A 27,915-nucleotide genomic window follows, 5' to 3' on the forward strand; every position below is an offset into this window, starting at 1 on the left:
TTTTGCGGACAGCCAACGACAAGTATTCAGTTCCCCTGTAGCTCCATCACACAGGAAATGAAGCATCACATGCTGCACAATGACAGCTCACAGACACTTTTTGTAGCCACTCTGTTCTTGCTGTGTGTGTAGATCCCCAATAACAAATCTTATATATATAGATCTAAATAATCAGATAATAACAGATCCTGTATTTACAAATCCAGATAACAGATCATATATTGACAGATCCAGATAATAACAGATCCTACATTTTTACAGATCCAGAAGATAAGAGATCATATATATTTACAGATTCAGATCATACGCATTTACAGATCCCCTCTGTACAAGTCTGTGACTGTAAACCTGTTTACTGTAAATGATATCTATAACTCTGTATGTAACCCCTTTCTCATGTACAGCACCATGGAAATAATAGTGCTATATAAATAAATAATAATAATAAATAATCCCAGTAATAACCTATCCAATATATTGACAGATCCAAATAATAACAGATTCTATATTAAAAGATTTAGATAATAACAGATCACATATTGACTGATCCAGAAAATAACAGATCATATAAATTTACAGATCCAGATAACAGATCCTATATTGAAAGGTCCAGAAAATAACAGATCATATATATATATTTAGAGATCCAGATAATAACAGATCATATAGATCTACAGATCCAGATAACAGATCCTATATTGACAGATCCAGATAGTAACAGATTATATACCGGTATATATATTTATAGATCTAGATAATAACAGATCCAGATGATAACAAGTCATATATATATATATATTTATATTTAGAGATCCAGATAACAGATCATATATATATATTTAGAGATCCAGATAATAACAGATCATATATATTTACAGATCTAGCTAACAGATGCTATACTGACAGATCCAGACAATAACAGATGCTATATTGACAGATGCAGACAATAACAGATCCTATAATGACAGATCCAGATAGCAGATCAGCCCTCACCTCTGCTAAACAGACCTATTTCACTAAAGGTACCGTCACACATAGCGACGCTGCAGCGATACCGACAACGATCCGGATCGCTGCAGCGTCGCTGTTTGGTCGCTGGAGAGCTGTCACACAGACAGCTCTCCAGCGACCAACGATCCCGAGGTCCCCGGTAACCAGGGTAAACATCGGGTAACTAAGCGCAGGGCCGCGCTTAGTAACCCGATGTTTACCCTGGTTACCATCCTAAAAAGTAAAAAAACAAACGCTACATACTTACCTACCGCTGTCTGTCCTCGGCGCTCTGCTTCTCTGGTCTGGCTGTGAGCTCCGGGCAGCCAGAAAGCAGAGCGGTGACGTCACCGCTCTGCTTTCCGGCTGACCGACGCTCACAGCCAGAGCAGGAGGAGAGCAGAGCACAGCGCTGGAGGACAGACGGCTGTAGGTAAGTATGTAGTGTTTGTTTTTTTACTTTTAGGATGGTAACCAGGGTAAACATCGGGTTACTAAGCGCGGCCCTGCGCTTAGTTACCCGATGTTTACCCTGGTTACCAGCAAAGACATCGCTGAATCGGTGTCACACACGCCGATTCAGCGATGTCTACGGGGAGTCCAGCGACGAAATAAAGTTCTGGACTTTCTTCCCCGACCAGCGATCTCCCAGCAGGGGCCTGATCGCTGCTGCCTGTCACACTGGACGATATTGCTAGCGAGGACGCTGCAACGTCACGGATCGCTAGCGATATCGTCTAGTGTGACAGTACCTTAACCTTGTATCTTCACTATCCTACAACCCAAAACAACTGTTCAGCACATTTACCTCCCTCCTCCGCCCACCACTGCCACCTCCAACTCCCTTCATCTCTTCTGAAGACTTTGCCACCTACTTCAAAAATAAGATCGACCAAACAAGGCAAACCTTTATTTGTCCACCACCCCAACCACTCCATATACCAGACCTCTGCCCTTCCCTAATAACCTCCCTCTCCAACATCACTGAAGGAGAGTTTACTCGCCTCTTTTCTAAATCACATCTCACCACCTGTGCACTTGACCCCATCCCTTCCCACCTGCTCCCCAACCTCACTAACACGCTCATTCCAGCCATAACCCATCTCTTCAACCTATCGCTCTCTTCTGGTACCTCCCCCTCTGCCTTCAAACATGCCACCATCTCACCCATTCTCAAAAAAACTAACCTTGACCCAACCGCTATGCTCGGCTATTGCAACATATCACTGCTCCCGTTTGCTTCAAAACTCCTTGAGCAGCATGTCCATGCTCAACTTTCCTCCCACCTCTCATCTAACACTCTCCTTGACAACCTCCAATCTGGCTTCCGCCCCCACCACTCCACCGAAATGGCCCTGACAAAAATTACTAATGACTTAGTCACAGCCAAAGCTAACAGACAGTTCTCCATCCTTCTCCTTCTTGACCTGTCCTCTGCCTTCGACATAGTCGATCACTGCCTACTGCTACAGATTCTTTCTTCCCTTGGTATCAAAGACCTTGTCCTGTTCTGGATTGCCTCATACCTGTCCAACCGCATATTTAGTGTTTCCCACTCCCACACTACCTCCTCATCCCGCCCTCTCTCTGTTGGAGTCCCTCAAGGCTCTATCCTAGGGCCCCTACTTTTTTCCATCTATACCCTTGGCCTAGGACAACTCAAAGTCTCTTGGCTTCCAGTACCACCTGTATGCAGACAACACTCAGATCTACCTCTCTGGCCCAGATGTCACCTCCCTGCTGTCCAGAATCCCGAAGTGTCTGTCAGCCATATCCTCCTTCTTCACCTCTCGCTTCTTAAAACTCAATGTAGACAAAACCGAACTCATCATCTTTCCCCCACCTCACGCATCCCCCTACCCGATCTATCTATTATGGTAAACGGCATCACGCTCTTTCCCGCACCTGAAATCCGCTGCCTTGGGGTAACTCTCGACTCTGCCCTGTCCTTCAAACCCCACGTCCAAGCTCTTGCCACCTCCTGTCACCTCCAACTCAAAAATAGTGCCAGAATCCGTTCCTTCCTCAGCCCACAATCTACCAAAACTCTTGTGAATGCTCTCATCATTTCCCGCCTCGATTACTGCAACACCCTCCTCTGTGGCCTCCCCGCTAACTCTCTTGCACCACTCCAGTCTGTCCTCAACTCTGCTGCCCGGCTAATCCACCTCTCTCCTCGCTACTCCCCTGCTTCTCCCCTCTGCAAATCCCTCCACTGGCTCCCAATTCCCCAACAAATCCAGTTCAAACTACTAACACTGATCTACAAAGCCATCCTTAACCTGTCCCCTCCCTATATCTCTGAACTAATCTCCCAATATCTTCCCTCACGTAATCTTCCATCCTCCCAAGACCTCCTACTCTCCTCCACGCTTTTTCGTTCCACACACAACCGCCTCCAAGATTTCTCCCGAATATCCCCCATCCTCTGGAATTCCATGCCTCAACACGTCCGATTATCCACCACCCTCGGCTCCTTCAGACGGAACCTGAAAACCCATCTCTTCAGGAAAGCCTACAGCTAACAATAACCGAGCCGCCGCCGCCAGAGCCGCCGCCTCACCACCGCCAGAGCCGCCGCCTCACCCCTACCTTCTGTCTCTTCCCCACTATCCCATAGAATGTAAGTCCGCAAGGACAGGGTCCTCTCACCTCTGTACCAGTCTGTCACTGTAAACCTGTTTACTGTAAACGATATCTATAACCCTGTATGTAACCCCTTTCTCATGTACATCACCATGGAATTAATGGTGCTATATAAATAATTATTAATAATAATAATAATAATAATAATAATAGCAGATCCTATATTGACAGATCTAGACAATAAAGGTACCGACACACTCAGCAACTTTGCAACGAGAACGATCCGTGACGTTGCAGCGTCCTGGATAGCGATCTTGTTGTGTTTGACACGCACCAGCGATCAGGATCCTGCTGTGACATCGCTGGTCGGAGCTAGAAGGCCAGAACTTTATTTGGTCGTCAGGTCGGCGTGTATCGTCATGTTTGACATCAAAAGCAACGATGCCATTAACGTTTTACATGGAGCTAACAACCAGCGAGAACGATAAGTGAGTCGCCGTTACGTCACTGGATCGCTCCTGCATCGTTCTGGAGCTGCTGTGTTTGACGTCTCTACAGCGACCTAAACAGTGACGCTCCAGCGATCGGCTTGTTGTCTATATCGCTGCAGCGTCGCTGAGTGTGACGGTACCTTAACAGATTCTATGTTGACAGGTCCAGATACCAGATCCTATATTGACAGATCTAGACAATAACAGATCCTATGTTGACAGATCCAGATAGCAGATCATATATTGACAGATCCAGACAATAACAGATCCTATACTATTTTTACGGAGAATTCCGTAATGTGGTATTTTAAAAAAGGATTTCTAAACCAAGAAACACAAGTTTTACTGTTTTTTGTTTATGTCCTCACACAATTTCATCTTGGTAAGTCTTGGAGGAGTTTTTCTTCTTTTTCTGAGCTCCTTGTTATGGGTTATCCAGCTCGTTGGCCACTTGACAGATGTCGTCAGGTATCGATCACGCATCCCATTCAGATTCATAGGACAAGCTCCCGAGAACGGTTTCACATCAGCAACATCCTCTGATGCGGAAGTGATAATAAGCACTGGATAACCTCTTTAATCTGATGCTAGAACTACTTGTACCTTTACACATGCAGGGAAATCAAAAGGTAGTGGAACAGATAAGGGAGGAACTCTTCACCTTATGTCGCATTTATACGGCATTCTGATTGTGATCAAAAACTATTCCAGCAGCTATATGGCCTCTGGAATGGCTGCTATTACCGGTTGTCACTTGCGCCGTTCACATCTGCGCTGTGACTTCTAGTTATCACAGACTCCCTTGATTTCTATAGAGTCTACTAGATGTGAACATGGCCTTACTAAAGGGAACAACTATCTTTTAGGGTAAGTTCACATAGCTGAAAATTGCTGTGAATTTTTGGAAAAAAATCGCTGCAGATGTTTGTAATTTCTAGCATTTCAATTTCTGTTGATTTTTTTTCTCTGGATTTCCCTAATTTCATTGTAGCAAGGGTGAAATCCAGTCTGAATTTGTAGTAAAATCCATATAGAACACATGCAGACTTGTGACAAATGTAGGTTCTGCTTAAGATGTCCTTTATCCTTTATATTTTTATATAAAGTAATGTTGAAAAATTGCTGTAAAATAAGAATGCTTTGGGAAAAAAATAGAAGTGCTAACAATTTATTATTTCTATTAATTAGCAAAAAAGCAAAAGTGAATGGGCCAAAGAGAAATGTACGGTAAATCAAATCAATATTTGATGGGAAGTTGTTCTAAACATCTTTGAGGGCTAACCACAGGTCTTCTGTGGATGTAGGCCTCTGAAAAACCTTCTGAGTCTTTGTGTAATTCCACTCTTTGACGATAAGACCAGGACTGTGGGGGTCCAGATCATCACTTCCAGGACTCCTTGTTCTTCTTTACATTGCAGATAGTTATGTTTTGGGTCTTTGTCCTGCGGAGCCAATCAGACACCTCCCTGATGAAAGTGTGGTCACGCCAAATATTGATGTGCTTCAGATTCCTCTTTTGTTCACTCACTTTGCGTTTTGTTAATTAATAAAAATAAACTTTAACTTTTTAAAAGCTTTTTTTATTTGCATCATTTTTTCACACCTGCCTAAAACTTTTGCTCAGCACTGCAGTCAATTAGACATAAGTGATGCAGTGTTGAATTATTTTCAGAAATGACGGGTAACTTTGGTCCGAGAAGATAGATTACCTTGTGTATTGTTGTTAAACACATGTATACACATGAACGGCATTTAATTGTTATTCCTGGAAAAATAATTTTGTAGTAGCTGATTGGATTTCAGCTTAGCACAAATGGTATTGAAAACATTACAATTATATCATTATTCTCTATTGATTTACACTTTCCCTCTTGTAAGAAGTAAGGTCACTCGTTTGTAGTTTGAAAGCCTATAAAAAATATTTTCCCCCATTTTTACCATATTTTTGACCATCTTCCATGCCTTATTTGCTCCTCTTCCAAACCTTTAATAATAATAATCTTTATTTTTATATAGCGCTAACATATTCCGCAGCGCTTTACAGTTTGCACACATTTACATCGCTGTCCCCAATGGGGCTCACAATCTGAATTCCCTTTCAGTATGTCTTTGGAATGTGGGAGGAAACCGGAGTGCTCGGAGGAAACCCGCGCAAACACGAGGAGAACATACAAACTCTTTGCAACCCTTTCTTGTAAGTGCTACTTTACCGGAGGTTACGAAAAGATTTGGTGGTTGCCTACCCTTTCAGAAGGTCCCCTCTTTTTCCAGGGGGGCTTCTGGACATCCCCTACATTGTTTGAACCAGGCTTTGGAGCAGTGGTCTCCCAGTTGTGGCTCTCCAGCTGTTACAAAGCTCTATTTTCGAGTGTGACAATTGATAAGTTAGGCCTCCTTTGGAAAGTCTACTCCCCTCAAAAAACCTACCTTACAACCAACACCACTGACCTTCCAAAAAAGCTACAAAAACACTGTATGTCGATTTTTCACTATTTTACAACCTGTGACTAAAGCTAACAAAAATGCTACAAAAACAAAAAAATACAACTTCTAATAGTATCAAGATTCAAGAAGGTCTCATCAAACAGAGAACGTTGAATGTTCTGTAATAACGCAGTACGCCTTATGTAGCACCGTTTCACTTTGTTTTTGGGGTTGACTGATTTCCATTATCAACTCTAAAATGACGTTGTCCTTCTTCCTCAATAGGGCCCCAGTATTTCCCACTTTCATTATTTTGGGGATTGGTCTCAGATAATGAGGCTGCAGTCATTATTAGTAGACTTGTTAGCCTTGTGGGACAAGGAACTTGTGAAAAGAAATACCTGTTCTCCGAGCCTTCTGGCTCGTTGTCAATGGCCGTTGCAGCGATAGCCCGGGGAAGCGAGATGAAAGCGATCATTCTAAAGCAAATGTTAAAAGACTGAAGCCATCCAAGATCCGGCAGCAGGAGAACGCCTTCAGCTGCAGGTCTTGACACCGTGCCGAGGAGTCTGAACCCTGGGTCTTTTCTTCTCTGACCTTGCAATTATCTAAATATGTAGATGCGAGTCTACTCTCCTTTTATGTGTGAGAGAATTCTTCTGGAAGGAAATCGCCGCACTTACAAGAAAATAGTACAAACAAACCTCATCTAGTCATTACATCCAGAATAAAGTGTTTGTACTTTGTGGTCTTTTTTTTTTTTGCCTTCCCAGAAGCTTCTGGGATTGACTTTGTTCAAAGTCTGACCTTAAAAAAAAAGTCTCCATTGTTTCACAATAAACAATTCAATTAATTTCTTGCGGTCCGTGGAGCTTTATGTAGCATGAAACCGCTCAATGTTATCAAGGAACATTTAAATGCACCATAAACTCTTGACTTATCAAGCCCGGCGTCACGCTCCCTGGTAGACTGATGTTATCACTAAGTTATTACTACTCCCATGTGAAGGTAGTAATATTACAGTGCAGGGTATAGATCGGGGTGATGAGAATTTGTCAGGAAGTTAATGATTAGGCTTGGTTCCATACCTTCTTGGAGATCAGACGAGATTTCATGTCTAAAGCTGAGAACTAATCAGTGAAGTCAAGGCCCATTTACATGAGACGATAATTGCTTGCACCACTTTTCCTACGAATGTTCTTTCCAGATCATTGCTCCGTGTAAACGTGTCCGGTGATCAAACAAACAAAATAATCGTTTGTCATTGATCACGTGTTATGTTGACATGAAAATGTATTTGTCGGCAGCACATTTCCTCGTATAAATTGGGATATGCTGTAGACTATAATTGAATGCACTGAAAATGAGCAAATATTACTGGTATGCAAAATTTGGGTTTATGGACATTTTTTCAAATCCAACGACTGATTCTTATTTCTTCTTATTCCCTCTAATTTATTATGTACAAGCAAGATGAACAAGAAAAATGTTTATTGTAGCCAAAAATGTACACAATACTATATATAAAAAATCTATTGAACATTCATTCTGCAACTTTATTGGAAATTCATTCTGCGCCTTTTCCTTTTTTTCTCTTCAAAACTTCTCTTGATATCTTTTCTCTTATACAAGTCCTGCTGATCTTTTCTGTGAAGCATCCAGCAGTAGTGCTCCATCATGTTCACGTTCCATCTACCTTGGTATCGTCATTCCATCTCTTTGATATCCTGATGACATTTTTTCTCCTTGCTCTCCACTAATAGTACCATGATTTCAGGAAAGTAGTCCGAATTGGAATGTGAAAAATTTAACTTCAAGTACATCAGACAACCCAAGGCTTTGAAATGTTTCAGCATGATCTCCACAATGGACTTAAATTTTGAATATTTGTTGTCACCTAGAAATTTCTTCACGACTTCTTGAAAAGAATCCCAAGCCCTTTTCTCAACAGATTTCATTTTTGTTTTGAACACGTCGTCCTTCATGAATTTCCGATTATCCGAGCCCACAAAAATGCCTTCCTTCAGTTTTGCTTTGGACCGTGCATGAAACTTGGTACACAGGTACTTAAAAGTCTCTTCTTTTTCCGTAGAGCTTTCACAAACTGCTTCATTAGGCAAAGGTTAATGTGGAGCAGGGGCAGGAGAACTTTAACCCCTTAAGCCCCGAGGGTGGTTTGCACGTTAATGACCAGGCCAATTTTTACAATTCTGACCACTGTCCCTTTATGAGGTTATAACTCTGGAACGCTTCAACGGATCCCAGTGATTCTGACATTGTTTTCTCATGACATATTGTACTTCATGATAGTGGTAAAATTTCTTTGATATTACCTGCGTTTATTTGTGAAAAAAAACGGAAATTTGGCGAAAATTTTGAAGATTTTGCAATTTTCCAACTTTGAATTTTTATGCAATTAAATCACAAAGATATATCACACAAAATACTTAATAAGTAACATTTCCCACATGTCTACTTTACATCAGCACAATTTTGGAACCAACATTTTTTTTGTTAGGGAGTTATAAGGGTTAAAAGTTGACCAGCAATTTCTCATTTTTACACCATTTTTTTTAGGGACCACATCTCATTTGAAGTCATTTTGAGGGGTCTATATGATAGAAAATAACCAAGTGTGACACCATTCTAAAAACTGCACCCCTCAAGGTGCTCAAAACCACATTCAAGAAGTTTATTAACCCTCCAGGTGTTTCACAGGAATTTTTGGAATGTTTAAATAAAAATGAACATTTAACTTTTTTTCACAAAAAATTTACTTCAGCTCCAATTTGTTTTATTTTACCAAGGGTAACAGGAGAAAATGGACCCCAAAAGTTGTTGTACAATTTGTCCTGAGTACGCCGATACCCCATATGTGGGGGTAAACCACTGTTTGGGCGCATGACAGAGCTCGGAAGCGAAGGAGCGCCATTTGACTTTTCAATGCAAAATTGACAGGAATTGAGATGGGACGCCATGTTGCGTATGGAGAGCCACTGATGTGCCTAAACATTGAAACCCCCCACAAGTGACACCATTTTGGAAAGTAGACCCCCTAAGGAACTTATCTAGAGGTGTGGTGAGCACTTTGACCCACCAAGTGCTTCACAGAAGTTTATAATGCAGAACCGTAAAAATAAAAAATCATATCTTTTCACAAAAATTATCTTTTTGCCCCCAATTTTTTATTTTCCCAAGGGTAAGAGAAGAAATTGGACCTCAAAAGTTGTTGTACAATTTGTCCTGAGTACGCTGATACCCCATATGTGGGGGTAAACCACTGTTTGGGCGCATGGGAGAGCTCGGAAGGGAAGGAGCGCCATTTGACTTTTCAATGCAAAATTGACAGGAATTGAGATGGGACGCCATGTTGCGTTTGGAGAGCCACTGATGTGCCTAAACATTGAAACCCCCCACAAGTGACACCATTTTGGAAAGTAGACCCCCTAAGGAACTTATCTAGAGGTGTGGTGAGCACTTTGACTCATCAAGGGCTTCACAGAAGTTTATAATGCAGAGCCGTAAAAATAAAACAAAAATTTTTTCTCACAAAAATTATTTTTTAGCCACCAGTTTTGTATTTTCCCGAGGGTAACAGGAGAAATTGGACCCCAAAAGTTGTTGTCCAATTTGTCCTGAGTACGCTGATACCCCATATGTGGGGGGGGGGGGCACAGTTTGGGTGCATGGGAGGGCTCGGAAGGGAAGGAGTGCCATTTGGAATGCAGACTTAGATGGAATGGTCTGCAGATGTCACATTGCGTTTGCAGAGCCCCTAATGTACCTAAACAGTAGAAACCCCCCACAAGTGACACCATTTTGGAAAGTAGACCTCCTAAGGAACTCATCTAGATGTGTTGTGAGAGCTTTGAACCCCCAAGTGTTTCACTACAGTTTATAACGCAGAGCCATGCAAATAAAAAATATTTTTTTCCCACAAAAATTATTTTTTAGCCCCCAGTTTTGTATTTTCCCGAGGGTAACAGGAGAAATTGGACCCCAAAAGTTGTTGTCCAATTTGTCCTGAGTACGCTGATACCCCATATGTGGGGGGGAATCACCGCTTGAGCTCATGGGAGGGCTCGGAAGGGAAGGCGTGCCATTTGGAATGCAGACTTAGATGGAATGGTCTGCAGGCGTCACATTGCGTTTGCAGAGCCCCTATTGTACCTAAACAGTAGAAACCCCCCACAAGTGACCCCATACTGGAAACTAGACCCCCCAAGGAACTTATCTAGATGTGTTGTGAGAACTTTGAACCCCAATTGTTTCACTACAGTTTATAATGCAGAGCCATGAAAATAAAAAAAATTTTTTTCCCACAAAAATTATTTTTTAGCCCCCAGTTTTGTATTTTCCCAAGGGTAACAGGAGAAATTGGACCCCAAAAGTTGTTGTCCAATTTGTCCTGAGTACGCTGATACCCCATATGTTGGGGTAAACCCCTGTTTGGGCACACGGGAGAGCTCGGAAGGGAAGGAGCACTGTTTTACTTTTTCAACGCAGAATTGGCTGGATTTGAGATCGGACGCCATGTCGCATTTGGAGAGCCCCTGATGTGCCTAAACAGTGGAAACCCCCCAATTCTAACAGAAACCCTAATCCAAACACACCCCTAACCGTAATCCCAACGGTAACCCTAACCACACCCCTAACCCTAATCCCAACCCTATTCCCAACCGTAAATGTAAACCAAACCCTAGCTCTAACTTTAGCCCCAACCCTAACTGTAGCCTTAACCCTAGCCCTAACCCTAGCCCTAACCCTAATGGGAAAATGGAAATAAATACATTTTTTAAATTTTTTAATTTTTCCCTAACTAAGGGGGTGATGAAGAGGGGTTTGATTTACTTTTATAGCGTGTTTTTTTAGCGGATTTTTATGATTGGCAGCCGTCACACACTGAAAGATGCTTTTTATTGCAAAAAATATTTTTTGCGTTACCACATTTTGAGAGCTATAATTTTTCCACATTTTGGTCCACAGAGTCATGTGAGGTCTTGTTTTTTGCGGGACGAGTTGACGTTTTTATTGGTAACATTTTCGGGCACGTGACATTTTATGATCACTTTTTATTCCGATTTTTGTGAGGCAGAATGATAAAAAACAAGCTATTCATGAATTTCTTTTGGGGGAGGCGTTTATACCGTTCCGCATTTGGTAAAATTGATGAAGCAGTTTTATTCTTCGGGTCAGTACGATTACAGCGACACCTCATTTATATCATTTTTTTATGTTTTGGCGCTTTTATACGATAAAAACTATTTTATAGAAAAATAATTATTTTGGCATCGCTTTATTCTCAGGACTATAACTTTTTTATTTTTTGCTGTATGGCGGCTCGTTTTTTGCGGGACAAGATGTCGTTTTCAGCGGTACCATGGTTATTTAAATCTGTCTTTTTGATTGCGTGTTATTCCACTTTTTGTTCGGCGGTATGATAATAAAGCGTTGTTTTTTGCCTCGGTTTTTTTTTTTTTCTCTTATGGTGTTTACTGAAGGGGTTAACTAGTGGGACAGTTTTATAGGTTGGGTCGTTACGGACGCGGCGATACTAAATATTTGTACTTTTCTTGTTTGTTTTTTTAATTTAGATAAAGAAATGTATTTATTGGAATAATATATATATATATTTTTCTTTATTTAGGAATTTTTTTTTTTTACACATGTGGAAATTTTTTTTTAAACTTTTTTACTTTGTCCCGGGGGGGGGACATCACAGATCGCTGATCTGACAGTTTGCACAGCACTCTGTCAGATCAGCGATCTGACTTACAGTACTGCAGGCTTACCAAGCGCCTGCTCTGAGCAGGCACTTGGTAAGCCACCTCCCTCCCTGCAGGACCCGGATGCCGCGGCCATTTTGGATCCGGGCCTGCTGCAGGGAGGAAGATAAGAGACCCTCGCAGCTACGCGATCACATCGCGATGCTGCGGGGGTCTCAGGGAAGCCCGCAGGGAGCCCCCTCCCTGCGCGATGCTTCCCTATACCGCCGGCACACTGCGATCATGTTTGATCGCGGTGTGCTGGGGGTTAATGCGCCGGGGGCGGTCCGTGACTGCTCCTGGCACATAGTGCCGGATGTCAGCTGCGATAGGCAGCTGACACCCGGCCGCGATCGGCCGCACTCCCACTGTGAGCGCGGCCGATCGCGTATGACGTACTATCCCGTCACTGGGAATTAAGTCCCAGGTCACCTTGATGGGATAGTGCGTCATATGGGATTAAGGGGTTAATAATATCAACTAAACTCTCCACAACTATGTTCTTGAGTTCAGTTTGCAAAGTTGTTCTCATTGGCCAACTTTTTTGGTCCCAGTGATGAGTTCTATTCCAGCTGTCCCATTCACACAAAAAGCATGGGTACTTTGTGTATCCTTCTTGCTACCCAAGGAGCAAAGAGAGAACTTTGAGGTGACCACATATTGACCATCCTTGATCATCATGGTTAAGTTTCTTGAGACTAAAGTCTAAATTCTCATAGCTTTCCTTCAAGTGCACAGAATGCCCTAGAGGCACTGAAGTATACTTGCTGCCATTCTGCAGTAGCAGAGCTTTGACACTTTTTTTTGGATGAATCAATAAAGAGTCCTCACTTGCTCACATTGTACTCAATGTTACATTTTTCCATCAGCCCAGGAACCTAAAAGCAGTGCAATAGAGCAACGACTTGGTAGGAATTCCTTTTCCCTGCTTCTGAACCATGAAAAACAAGTTTCAGGAGCTAGCAAGTTATTTTCCTTTAGTCTGGAGCCTAAGGCTATGTGCACACGTTCAGGATTTCTCGTAGAAAATTCCTGAGAAAAACTGGACATTTTCTGCAAGAAATCCGCAAAACAACCGCATGCGTTTTTGCAGCGGTTTTGATGTGTTTTTGCCGTGGTTTTTTACGGACACTTCCCAATGCATTTTGTAGTGGGAAATCCACAAAAAACCCGCAAAATTAATGAACATGCTGAGGTTTTAATGTGCACAAAACATGCGGAATTCATTCTAAATGATGGGATGCTTATTGTATGCGTTTTTTGCGGTTTTATAGCGTTTTTATCGGAAAAAAACACAGAAAAAAACGCAACGTGTGCACACAGCTTAAAAGTTTTACAGAATGTTTAAAAAGGTCCAAGTTCCTGACTAAATTATTTAATTTGAGCGGTGAAAAAAGCATTGGCTCATTGGGACTAGTGTGAAAGTCTTTGTCAGAATCCTGCTCTTCATGTTCTGAATCAGGTGTATCTTAATGTCTCTTCGGAGGTGAAGGGACAGATATTCCTGGACCATGAGGCACAGGGCGAATCACTGATGGGAGGTCCGGGTATATAATTTCCTTTTTATTTTTAAGGCTGAATCTCTCCACGTTGCACATACAAAAGTAGCCGTCATCACTATGATTTTGCGTTTCCCTCCAGATCAAAGGCTCGCCAAAACGAAAGGTCTCCTTCCCTTTACACCACTGCCGCAGTTCTTCTACATCTCACAAGTACCACCTAGTAGTGTCCAACCCTCTAATGAGCCTTGTAACGTGACTACAGATAAATGCCAAGCCGTAAACTGATCTATAGACAGAGTGTTTTGAGGTTTTGCCTCTCTTCAGTGTAGAGCACATCTTGGCTGGGTGAGTGCAATAGTCTTGAGTCAACATAGGGGAAGTTAAGGTCCATTTACTCCGGCTGATATTCCGTCAGATTCTAACAGGAACTACCCATTGTTTACAATAATTGTGTAACGTGAATGGGTTGAGGGATTGGATGATATATCCAAAAATGCTCGTTCATTGCGCATTGTGTAGGCGAGCAAAAAAATTCCTGTTCAACTTTCGTAAATTGTGTAATTTTTCGCTTGTTCAACGATTTGACCAACAAAAAAGAGAAGTGGAAATTCAAGTCCTAAATGGGGCTGATCGTGTTCCAAGGCAATAGCAGTTGAAGCATTGGAAAGAGTACATATTTGTAATTAGCAGAAAAAAAATGTGCTTCTCTAATTTGATAAAATTTTCTTTGTACAGAATCAACGGAAATGTTTGTACAATATTGTAACCAAAGTAGAGGGAGTGGACATAGATGGAAAGCAAGTAGGTGGAAAGGTGCATTGAACTGTTTGGTTTGAACAGTCATTTTATGCTGACAGACCCCCTTAACGGAGAACATACAGTAGCCCTCTGTTCTGCTAATGACCTGAGGTTAGCATCCTCAATAATCAGAACCTCCCTCTCCCGTCTCCAAGACTTTTCACGTGCTGCGCCACTTCTTTGGAATGCACTACCCAGGTTTATACGATTAATCCCCAATCCCCAAAGTTTTAAGTGTGCCCTTAAAATGCATTTGTTCAGACTGGCCTACCGCCTCAACGCATTAACCTAATTAACCCTATGTTGCCCATTCAATTTTTTTTTACCATAATCAGGTTCCTCGCATCATGTTCTCATATGCTTTATGCATTTAATAGCCCTCTGTGTCTATACTGCTACATACTTAGGTTGATAACCGGTTCATGCAGCTTTACATGAACACCCAAGCCTTACACTATGGCTGGTCCGAACAATGAAAGCCATTGTTACCATCCACCTCTCGTGTCTCCCCTTTTCCCCATAGATTGTAAGCTTGCGAGCAGGGCCCTCACTCCTCTTGGTATTTGTTTTGATCTATGTGTTTCTTATGCTGTAATGTCTATTGTATGTATAAGTCCCCTCTAAAATGTAAAGTGCTGCGAAATCTGTCGGCGCTATAGAAATAAAATTATTATTATTAGCATGTATGACATGTTCCTCATGATTGAGTAGTAACATTAATGTAAAGCTCCATAGTTTCCTTTTGATTCTCATTGACACTTTTCTTATTCTATATCTTGCATAATGAATTCAGATTATGACTACATTTGACTATATAAAACATTCCTAATTCAAAAAATGTCCCAAAATAATAATTAGGGACTAGTGATGAGTGAACATCCTTGGATAAGGTGTCATCTGCCATGCTCGGGTGCTAACCGCGTAACTTCGGCGTGCTCGAAAAATATGTTCGAGTCCCCGCACCTGCATTTCTTGTGGCTGCTCGACAATGGCAACACATACAAGGATTGTCTAACAAACACACAATCCCTGCATGTGTTGCGGCTGTCGAACAGCCGCGAGGACTTGAAGACACTTGATTAGCCCCCCCCCGAGCATGCTCTGATAACAACTTATCCAAACACGTTCAATCATTACTATTAGGGATCTATTTATGACCTTAATTAGGAACTTTTAATGGGACCCGGCGGACTTCCTCTTGGCTTCCAGAATTTTTTATGGCAACAGGACAAGGATCACACGAGTGTGAACAGCACCTAGGGAGGATATAAGTTACCCTCTGTGGCCCGTTGGTCTCCCTTTCATATAACATGTATAATTATTATGTATTTTGCCTATTATACAAGGGAGGGAGTAATAGTTGCCTTTCTTGTGTCCAAAGGTATCTTTTTTTACTTTTTGAAAATTTGCAAAAAATGGTTTGCAAAATATCTCCATGGTGAATTCGGGATTGCTCATGCTTCTTTTGTTTCTTTTAGGGGTGACCATAGACATGGATTGTACAGTGCCTCAGAAGAAGGGTCTATTTTTGCTGAAGATGCTGTGGCTTGTGCTGATATGCTTGGTAAGTTATCTGGTGGAGTTCGGCTACTTTAGCATCGTCTCAATGTCTCGGATCCCGTTCTGCAGCGAGCGCCCGGCAGTATACACTGTCGCACATTAGAGTATCCAGTGTATCAGCAGCCAGTGAATAACTACATACCGTCTTGTACAGACATGCTCGGCATAGCTGCGGTGCCTCCACATAACACTCAACTACTTCAAAGTCTTCCTATTTAAACTGAATCCAGATACCGTATAAACGGAGCTACCAAGGAGAAAACTTGGACAGTATTAGCGAGTGTCTGCGGGATAATTTTCCGTGAGATTACCACCGCAAGAATGATGGGTTTATCATTTTAAAATTGTATTTTTTACATTAGTGCTCATGAACCAGCCTAACTACTTTGTAATGGTTATCTGCACACATAATTGTATTGAGGGCCCTATTAATGACTACACCCTCCTTTGTTGACAGTTGATTGCCTTTGGTAAATCTTAGGCTGTCGGCCGAAACATCTTTCGGCCAACCGTCATCTCAACCGACAGCCGAAAGATCTTTCGGCCAACCGTCATCTCAACCGACAGCCGAAAGATCTTTCGGCCAACCATCATCTCAACCGACTCTCCCCTACACAAGAGTTTACGTTCAGCCGAGCGCTCCTGTGTTCTCTGTCAGAAAGCCACCAACTGACATGTTAGCTGGCGGCTTAACTGAGGGAGAGCAATGTGATCGGCAGTCCGAAATCGGACATGTCCGATTAATATTACTCCCGACCATCATTTGTGGTCCACCCCCATACACATTAGACCGTTGGCCAATCCTGTCAATATCGGCGTGTATGGCCAGCTTTAAGGCAGCTATACAAATTAGATGAAATTTGGCTGTAACCGTGGATCATCTTATGTGTATGGAGTTCTCTTGACTTTCCCTCAACCAGTGGAGAGAAGAATCAGCAGTTAAAACGCCTAAAGGTCACATATTAGACTAATGTCGGTGGATCACCGCTGATTTCGACAGGTTTGGACAACGGATCAATGTATGCACATTAGACCATCGGCAAACCCGCCCACTGATAGTCGAAGAAGATGTCAGTCGTGCATGACTGATTTCTGACATTGTTATCCTGATGATAGGCTGCCGGCTGACTTGTCAGCTGATGGCTTTCTCATAGTGCACACAGGAGTCGCTCGGCTAAACGAGCACTCTGCGTATGGGATGGCTGTCGGCCAACTCGAATGTGTATAGCCAGCTTAATGGGGCAATCGAGGATTATTTTATGTTTTACTAAGGGCCTTAAAGCTAACAGGCATATAGTTCCCATCTAACGACCTGTTCTACACTGCGCCTGCCTAGAGCGGTCACTGACTTCTGCGATTCTGCTGCTTCACGTCAACAGAGCAGCTCTTCTTCATTCAGGCTGCTCTGTCAACGGGGCGTGACTGCTGATGTCAACAGTCATGCCCCTCCAACAGAGCAGAACAAAAGACAAGCTGCTGCTCTGTCTATGTGACTCAGCAAAAGCTGCAGAATCACCGGTGGAAGCGGACTTGGACCGCTCTGTGCTGACAGAGGTTGGCATTGGGCACAATAGGCAGGTAGTTAGCAACAATGTGCCCGTTAGTTCTTAGGCCCATAATAAAAAAATAATATAGCTCCAAATAACCTCTTTAACTGTCGATCCTTTTGTTTTAAGGAAGGAGTTTGACAGTGGTTTTTAACCCTTTGCCCATATAAAAACATAAACCTGTCGAGCCGACCATTCACATGTCTGGGGAAGTCGGGAGAGATACCAGATGGGCGTGGGAGTGTTTAGCCATCAGCTATCTCTTGCATGTGGTCAGCTGTAGACAAGTCTACTTTTGCCTTACACATTACTTAACTTTTTGCTTCCTAATAGAATGGAGTTCTCCTTCATAGTTACAATTGTCCAGCATCCTTCTTTTCCAGTAGTGTAAGCAGTCCTTCCGTGAGCTTCTTGCAGTAGTTACAACCCATCATTCCAGTAGTCAAAGCAGGATTGATGCAAGAAACGCTCACAGTAGTGTTAGGATACGACAGCTGACGGCTTCTGCAGGTAGAGTTGGAGGTTGATTTTGTCACAGATCATATCCAGCTCTGTGCATTCTGCACCAGATGGGAGGATTCGGACTCTGAAAGCTTAGGTGGCAGAGCGCAAAACCTGGTCACTGGGGATGAATTTTTCGGATCTGTGGGAATCTCAACCTGGCTTTGGTAAATTAGCCAGCAAAAACCTGGTGAAGAGAAAAAATAACAAGTTGTATCCCCTATTTATGGGATAAGGTATAACTTGCTGGTCGCTTGGAGGTCCTACCGCTTGGAGGCTGAGCATGCACATCTCTGCTCCATTCATTATGGGGCTTTGAAGAACCCTGTTCTCGGGATTTCAAGGCTTGTTTTTGGAATTGCTAGTTGTCCCAGCGGCCAGATCCCTAGCAATCAGCAAATTATTCCCTATAGAGCAGATAAAGGATATCTTGGCATTTTGGAAATAATGTTTTTAGATAAACAAAGCTTGACTTTTTTACATTGATGCTCTCTGGCAGTCTCCCTTTTCACATGCAGCTGGCATCATTTGCACTGTTCCGTTAATAAACACTAATTTGTCCACCAAAATCAGTTATTCATAAAAGTCTCCGAAGATTGTTTCTAAATAAACTTGCGAAGATCAGACATCTGCAGTCCACATGTTAATAGGACCCTTCTAAGCGCGTATTATCACTTACTGTGCAAGTATCACACGTGCCACATTTCCCTATCTGTACGGCTGTTTTATGGCATGAAATAATCCCTCTCCTAAAAAATCTGGCTAACTGGCCACAATATCACATGAATGCTCATGTTTATTGTAAGGGCAATATATTTCTTCATGTGCCTTATCATCAGCAGATTTTTGGAGTGTCCCTATTGTACCCTAAAGAAAGGGGTCCTGGTATTTTTTTCGGTGACCACATTCATTTAGCCGAATCGGAGTGGACGAAAGTATTTGGGTTATGTGTAGTCATCTTCGAATTGGAGCACTTATGACCCAAACAGTTTCATCAGCCCATTGTAACTTGGGAAATGTTCCTGAGAATAATGCCCAAGATACATCCCAAAGCTAGTGGCACTTGCTGAAACTATGCATTTGGCAAAAATAAGACTGAACATGGCTCTCCATAACCTAAAACATCTATTGGGTATAACACCGAGAGGTGCAACATCTGTTACCCTAGGAGAAAATGCTCCAGCCGTAATGATTCACAGAGAGGAACTTGCACATTCCCTTAGGCTCATTCCTCAGGATGTGAGATGCTGATAACTTAACTGATGATACTTTTAGGACTAGAGAAAACCTCAAAAGGATAAATCCAAAAATAACCAGACTGTTTATAAAAGATCAGTCGTACCTTATAGGGGTCATACTGTGGATGCACAGTGGTTTGCAAAAGTTTAAGACTGGTATGGGAAAAATGCTGCAGAGTACAACAGCCTTCAAAAAAAGAAGTTTATTTTCCTTAATTAACAAAATTCAAAGTGAATGAACAAACAAGAAATCTAAATCACATTAGTATTTGGCGTGACCGCCCTTTGGCCTCAAAACAGAATCAAGGCATCAATTCTTGTAGGTACAGTTTTTGATAGAATTCGGCAGGGAGGTTGTTCCATACATCTTGGAGAACTGACCACAGATCTTCTGTGAATGTCGCTTGTGCAAATCCTTCTGTCTCATCATATAATCTCACACAAACGCTATGATGTTGAGATCAGAGCTCTGTGTGGGCCTGATCTTCACTTCCAGGACCCAATGTTCTTCTTTACACTGAAGACGGTTCTTAATGACATTGACTGTGTGTTTGGGGTCCTTGACCTACTGCAGAATACATTTGGAGCCAATCAGATGCCTCCCTGAAGGTATATCATGATGGAGAGGTTCTTGCCTGTATTCTGTACCTGCCGTTATTAAGTACACCATTAATCTTGACCAAATCTCCAGCTGCATTTGATCAAATGCATCCTCAAACTTGGGAGGACCCTCCACCAATCGTCACTGTTGTCTGCAGACACTCATTATTGTACTGATCTACAGCCGTTCAGAAAACAGTCTACCTAATATTGACTCAGCTGTCCAGAGCACCTGCTTCCAGTTTTCTGCACCCCTGTCCTTCTGTTGTCCCTCATAGTTGAGTCACTTGGTCTTTTTTCCATGTGTTCAATGTGTAGTATTTGACCACAATTTTTCTATAACGACCACATCTGGCTAGACTTCTGAACAGTAGATGGGTGTAGCAGGGTCCCACTGGTTGCTGCCACTTCTGAGCTGATGGCACTGCTGGACATCTTCTTGTTCGAAGAGAAGTACGTATGATGTGTTGTTCATCGGCTTCACTAAGTTTTCTTATGACCCTAGACATACTGCCAATGTCATTAAGAACTATCTTCAGCGTAAAGAGGAACTGGGAGTCCTGGAAGTGATAATATGGCCCCCATAGAGCTCTGATCTCAGCATTATAGAGTCTGTCTGGGATTATATGAAGAGTCAGAAGGATTTGACCTACCCTAAATCCATAGAAGATCTGTGGTTAGTTCTCCAAGATGTTTGGAACAACCTCCCTGTTGAGTTCCTACAAAACTGTGTACCTAGAAGAATGAATGCTGTTTTGTGATATACATTGCTCTTTTGTTCATTCCCTTTGCATTTTGTTAATTGATAAAAATAAACTTTACAGTGCTGTGCTTCAGAGGCTTTTACTTATGTATACTGTAATTTGCCCGTAGACCCCCATTTTACTAGACGAAACCCAAAAGTGTGTTATTTCTGCCGGTATGTGACAGCATATTGTTTAATTGTATTGGAAAGAGCATCAGACTACTATTTCCAATACAGATGACAACTGCAAAGAAACATATATACCATGTGGCATGGTTTTTTTTTTTACAATGAGCCCCTATGTTAGAGGATGCCTGATTGTGGTCACTGTCGGGGCATATCTGCTGAGCATACATGCCTGACATTGCCACAAATGTAGCATGGACTTAGCCTCACTCCATTTTATCTGCACACTATAGAGATAACAATTGTGATGACTACAGGCAGAAGGAGTGCAATAACTAATGATTCTAGGATCTGACTACACAGATTATTTGTAGTCTGTAACCATAGAGATACAGAACACATATCGTTAGAGCTGTAGACACAAAATGGTAGATTTACATTTGCTAAGACTTTTTGCAAAGGTGCTTCTTTTTTTTTGGTCAAAAGTATCGTAAAAAAGACGGCTGTGAGTCTTGTCATACATCAGTTTCCACTCTACCATGGACTTGGCGTTTTTTGGTCCGAAAATACATCCCTATTCCATTTAGTCTCAGGCAAACACTCAAAACTGTCCACATTCCCAGTATAAAGGGAATTCTAATTGACCCATTAGGACCATTATCCCCAATAACAGATAACCTAAAATTCCCATCCGGTGTGTCCTCAAGCCTTTTCCTGGGTAGCTCCAAGAAAAACCCCTTGTGTCTTTATCATGTGGCCCCTGAGGGTGTATTGCTTCCCCTCTCAGCTATTCCAGGTGATCGTCCACAGAAAGCGAGATATTCTTTTGAATATATTCAACTAGGGCATTTTTTTTCTCTACATTTACCAATCATTTAGAATGGGTGCGCCCGCTTTCTCCGTTTGAATGCCTATGTATGGCTCCCACTAATCCTGCGCATGCAATCTTCGATATCTATAAGCTTCTATTAGATAGGGATCCGGATATGCTTCCCCCTTATTGTAAAGCGTGGGAAAGGGAGATCTAACCTTTACAAGAGAACAATGGTATAAATGTTTCCATCTCTCTCATAAGTCTAATGTAGCCACTGAAGCCCAGGAAACTAGTTTCAAAATAGTATCTAGATGGCATCGTGTTCCTTTGGTCTTAGATAAATGGTTCCCGGGAGTATCCAGCTTGTGCTGGCGATGTGGGGAACATGTGGGTTCAATGTCTCATATATGGCGGGCGTGCCGGGCCTTGGCGGCCTTCTGGGAGGGTGTTCCTAAAGCGACGGGGTGTCAATCCCTAAAAGCCCGGAAGCAATTCTACTATTTATGTTTCCCATGCCTAAGAATGCTTTTAGGAAATCATTATTGAGGCTCCTTCTTCATGTCACCATTCCATGACACTAGAAGTCGTTAGACCCGCCTTCGCTAGAGGAATGGTTTGGGGAGGTGGCTAGAGTTCATCGGATAGAATCCCTGATAGCCCATACACAAGAGGCAGCTAAGGCTACGTTCACATTTGCGTTGCTGGGCGCAGCGTCGTCGACGCATACCGACGCTTGCGTCATGCGCCCTTATCTTTAACATGGGGGGGCGCATGGACATGCGCCGGTATGCGTTATACTGCGTTTTACGACGCATGCGTCATATAGACGCACAAGACAGGGCGCAGAGGACGCTACTTGTAGCGTTTTCCCTGCACCGAAATTCTTGATCAATAGGGCTTATGACAACGCATGCGTCGCAAAACGCTGCGTTGTGTATTTGCGTTGTTGGTTGCGTTGCGTCGCGTCGCCGATGCTGCGCCCAACAACGCAAATATGAACGTAGCCTAATAAAGTGGCTGTGAAATGGTTTTATTGGGAATTCTTCTTATCCTCATCGATGTACCAAAATATGTTAAGATAATTGCTATCTTATCCTTTTACGATATTTGATATGCCGGTATCATAGTACATACTCCGCCTGCCTTCGTGATTTGTCCTCATGGTCCTTATAAACATTTCTTCTCTTTTCTCTTCTTTTCGTTATTTAGTTTAACAGGTTGTCAATTGTCTTTTGCAAACTACTGTTGCTACTGTATGGAGTTGTTTGTTTTCATTTGTTGTATGGAATTGTTGTCATTTGTTTCTCTATGGCTACGTTCACATTTGCGTTGTGCGATGTTGCGTCGGAAACGCAACAAAACGCACGCTAAAACGCAGCGTTTTGCAACGCATGCGTCCTTTTTTGCCGAAATTTGGACGCAAAAAAAATGCAACTTGCTGAGTCCTCTGCGCCCCACGCTTGCGGCAAAAAAACCGCATGCGTCGCAAAACGCAGCACAACGCATGTCCATGCGCCCCCCATGTTAAATATAGGGGCGCATGACGCATGCGTCGCCGCGGCTGCGCCCGACGCACCACCGCAAGACGCTAATGTGAACGTAGCCTATTTCAGTAGTTAAAAAAGGCGTCTGTGTCCATTTCATGTCATCTGCGCTCCAAATATTGACAAACTAGATTCATTACAGATTTTACTTGTCACATTTTGATGCCAGGCTTCTCTGCTAAGCTATGGTGACATGCAAGAATGCATCATTTTGATAGCTAATTTTACTAAAGAAAACAATAATGAGTCTTTTTCCTTTTTTTTGTTAGGTTCCCCGAGCACTTTCTGAAGTCGGAGACTGCAAGGAGCAGGAATTCTTTGACTACAGTGGAAACTGTCGACCCTGCAGACAGTGTGGCCCCGGCATGGAGCTATCAAAGGTATATTGTTTCCTACTGTCTAGTAAATGCAGTGAGAACTCTAGGCAATCTGTATAAAACTCTCTATATGGAGTGACGAAAAAAGGCATCCAACTTCCCAACTGATTGTCAGCCATTTATTTATTTATCATTAGAAGATGACCTATTGTTTGAATCAGGTTTATGTGTTAAAGGTTTTTTTTTTTATTTTTGGCCATGTTTTTTTTTCCCCCCATATCACAATCTATATTAAACATAAAAAACGGAATTCTTGCAATTTTTACATTGGCCACTAGGGTTTTTTTTTAGACTCTAATTTCCTGTTGTTACAGGAAACTACACATGTCCATAGCCATAATGAACTGACTCCGATCCTATAAATTGTATTGAACCATCTAATGAGCGTGTGCAGAGGTCATTTTGAAGAGATTTGAAGCCGTGACATCGCCTAAAGTGAATGGCGTAACATGTGTTAGTCACTGTATAAAGACGTTTGTTACCTGTCGTTATAATCCTGCCTCTGATTATAAGGAAATTGCTGAGAACTCATCCTTTCGCTTCTCTAAGGGAAGAGAAAAGGATCCAATATCCAAAGTACTAATTTCCAATATTAAAATAATATATCACACAAGTGTAGGGATTGGCTTAATCCGCCCAGGTTCTTGGTAGCAAGTGTTTAATTTCCCTGCAGCACAACCGCAGGACAAATGAAGTATTACACATTTTTCATCTACGCGAGCATGCTCGAATAACGCCGCATCCGAGCTCCTTTGCTCATCACTAATTCTAAACACTTGATCACGATGAGCTTTTCCTCATTCTCTTTGTTACATAATATAAAAAAGCCTCTTTTATACGTTTCCTCCATTGTTTTTTTTTTTTTTTTACTATTTTCTTACAGTGATAGAAAAGACGTGGACTTTAAGGAGCGATCCAGGGGGCATGACATTATGTACTGGGGCTTATTGCCGGTTTAGGATTTGGCAGTAACCTCAAACATCTGTTGAGGCAGAGATGAATAAAAATGTAGATGGTTTAGATTTACGTTCAGCTGGAGAGAGCACATCTCTGGAGCGGCAGAATTGGCTCTCAGTAAAAGGAAGAATGTGTCCATAAAAGTGCAATGACATGGATTCCTGTAAGACCAGTTACTTTTATGTGAGGATTGAATTCTCGTAGAATCTGTATTTCTTTTTCTTTACTTATAATTAAAGGGGTTGTCTGGTTGGATCCAATATTCACCTATCCACGGGATATGTGATAAATAAATCGGTAGTGGTTAGACTGATGTAACCCCCCGCCAGTTGTCAGAAATGGGTATTCTTATCCTCGTTAGAAGGGAGCGGACCACCTTTCTGTGGCAACCCCACTGGGAATAAATTGGGCATGTGCACTGGCCCTCCATTCTAAAGCCACATTCACACGTTTGCCATTTGGTGAGTTTTTTACCTCAGTATTTGTAAGCCAAAACCAGGAGTGTAAGGTGTTGAGTTCCCACTTCTGCACAGGAGGAATCTAGAATCATCTCCGCTGCAGTCTCCCATTCTTCTCCAGCCGCAGAGGAACTTGCCCAGCAGAGACATCGGTCCCAGCGTCTAGCTCAGGATGATACTTGGTGACTGGTTACTGCTGCTCTTCCAGGCTCTGCTTTGTAGCCAGCACTGATCAGCAGCGAGCAGATCTTTCTGGTACTAAGTCCTGCTTTTTCCATACTGAGCAGGCTCACGGGACGACCTCCCATTGGAGGTCGGGGGTCACATGCTCAGGTCCTGTTGCGGCACCTATTGGACCATCTGGAAGGTCTTGTAGCACTGCCGCTATAAAAGGTTCGCATGGCCGCTCAGCCATGTGCTAGTGTACACTTGTAAATGTGTGTGTGTTGACGTGTGAAAGTCGCTCTTTAATCATCCCCTTGTTTGTGTTTAACTGCTCGCGTAACGTGGATGATTGCTATCTAGCGCCCGACTTAATTATCTGCACTTGAAGACACAAAACAGCGTCAAATTGCTGTGACCACCAGTGCTGTGCCGTGCGCTATGACAGCACTTTCCTGACCCAAGCCTGGGTGGTCAGTGGCGTCCGCCAGAGCAGCACCGCACGCACTCTCATGCATCTAAATTATTATTTTGGTTACGCTGACACCCCAGTTGCTGTGTCGAGTGCAAGCGGTCTAGATGAACTCTAATCCCGAGTCTTGGGATAGAGTTCTGTGACTCTTTGCTTGCGCTCTTTGTGCGGTACCGCGGCCCTGTGACGCTACAGGGTTCGCTTTCTTCATACTGGGTGAAGTTAAGTTGTGTGTATCCATATAGTCCGTTATTACTTGGCAGCAGGTTCCATCTCTGCACAGTGGACCCCGGGCTGAGAATGCACCTCATACTATCTTTCTAATTATTTGGTGCGTTCCGCTAGCCCTAACAAGGAGTGGGTGAAAAATACAGAAGAGGTGACGTGTTTCTATTATACTTTTCCTCTGATTGTTCCATCCCTGATTTTGGCTTACAAATACTGAGGTAAAATACTGACTAATTACTGAGAGTGTGTACATGGCCTTCTGCTTTAGTAGTAGTAGTACACGTCGACTACATGCACACATTCAGTATTTGGTCAGTTTTTTACCTCAATATTTGTAAGCCAAAACCAGGAGTGGGTGAAAAATGCAGCAGTGGTTACCCGTTTTTATTATACTTTTCCTCTGATTGCTCCACTCCTGGTTTTGGCTTACAAATTCTGAGGTAAAAAACTGACCAAATACTGAATGTGTTCACGTGGCCTAAGTGTACTACTAGTAAAGCATAAGGCCATGTGCACACGTTCAGTATTTGGTCACGTCACTACTTCTGTATTTATCATCCACTCCTGGTTTTGGCTTAAACTTACCAAATGCTCAGCGTGTGCATGTGGCTTAAAGAGATTTAATGTTTAGGATCCATGAAAAAGGGAGTTACAACCCCTAGGGAGGCTGTAATGGGAGCCAAATTGATTAGGCTTCTTTCACACTTCCGTCTTTTGTCCTCCGTCGCAATCCGTCGTTATGGGCAAAAAACGGATCCTGCAAATGTGCTTGCAGGATGCGTTTTTTGCCCATAGACTTGTATTAGCGACGGATGGGCACACGTCGCATCCATCGTGCGACGGATCCGTCTTGTTTTGGCGGATGCCACGCACAAAAAAAGTTCAATATAACGTTTTTTTGTGTGATGTGTCCGCCATTTTTGACCACGCATGCGTGGCCGAAACTCCGCCCCCTCCTCCCCGGACTGCAGAATGGGCAGCGGATGCGTTGAAAAACTGCATCCGCTGCCCACGTCTTGAAGTTATTTCACAACATCCGTCGGTACGTCGGCCCGACGCATTGCGACAGGCCCGTAGCGACGGAAGTGTGAAAGTAGCCTAATTGATTGTAACAACCCTGCCGGCATCACTGCATGGCCTTCCATCCCCCATCTGCCTGTTACATCAACTCACTCACCCAGGGCCATGCTGTGAGATCTGTCTGCTGCCGGCTCCATGCCGTTTGTTCCCTGGCCGCTTACTCTGTGTACACTTTCTGGCTGTGTGCATAGGGGGGTGGCGCCAGCAACTCTCAATTCTTATTGAGACTGTGTGCACCTCCCTATGGTGTCCCTGGCCAATAGCCCAGTGGACTCTGATACTTAAGGCATCCTCACCCATTGGAGGACGCCTGAGCAAACTATTTCCCTCAGTTAGCATTTGCTACTGAGCCGCCAGGTTGTGTCTGTTTACTGTCTCTGAGGGCTGCAATACGCAGCCCTTTATCTGTGTTCTGTTTGTGTCTCTGTGTACGCCACCCAGTGGGGCGTTGTACCCTTGTCTGAATCTGTGTTCCGTTACTTCAGTGTCTAAACTCTGGTCTATGTCCGTTCCTTTTCCTTCTTTGTTTGTTTACCATTCTCACTCTGCTGTGTTTATCTCTGCGTTACCTCTCTGCTCTGCTTGCCACTATCATTGGCTTTGCATCTATCTGCTCTGTTCGCCACAACCCATGGCTCTGTGCTTCTGTGCTCAGTTCTGCCACAACCTGTGGTTCTGTGCCTCTCAGTTTTGCTCACCACAATCTGTGGCTCTGCACCCTCGGGCTCTTGGCGTCGCCTCCAGCAGCTCTGCTCTTGGCTCTGCCTTCAGCGGCTCTGCTCTTGGCTCCGCCTCCATCGGCTCTGCTCTTGGCACCGTCCTTAGCTCTGCCTCCTCCTTCTCTGCTCTTAGCTCTGCCTCCTCCTTCTCTGCTCTTAGCTCTGCCTCCTCCTTCTCTGCTCTTAGCGCTGCCTCCTTCTCTGCTCTTAGCTCTGCCTCCTCCTTCTCTG

General features: G+C 43.0%; 1 protein-coding gene across 2 annotated transcripts in view; it reads left to right on the forward strand.

Annotated features, from left to right (window-relative positions):
- Positions 1–27,915, forward strand: part of TNFRSF19 (TNF receptor superfamily member 19) — a 95,536-nt gene that overhangs the window by 17,508 nt on the left and 50,113 nt on the right. For both annotated transcript variants that reach the window (XM_069759121.1, XM_069759122.1), the window contains exons 2-3: positions 16,035–16,120; positions 23,501–23,611. In XM_069759121.1, the coding sequence (XP_069615222.1) occupies positions 16,049–16,120; positions 23,501–23,611 (183 nt within the window). In that variant the 5' untranslated portion in view covers positions 16,035–16,048. The remainder of the gene's footprint in view (positions 1–16,034; positions 16,121–23,500; positions 23,612–27,915) is intronic.

The sequence above is a fragment of the Ranitomeya imitator genome, chromosome 3 (genome assembly GCF_032444005.1).
Source record: "Ranitomeya imitator isolate aRanImi1 chromosome 3, aRanImi1.pri, whole genome shotgun sequence".
Taxonomy (NCBI): domain Eukaryota; kingdom Metazoa; phylum Chordata; class Amphibia; order Anura; family Dendrobatidae; genus Ranitomeya; species Ranitomeya imitator.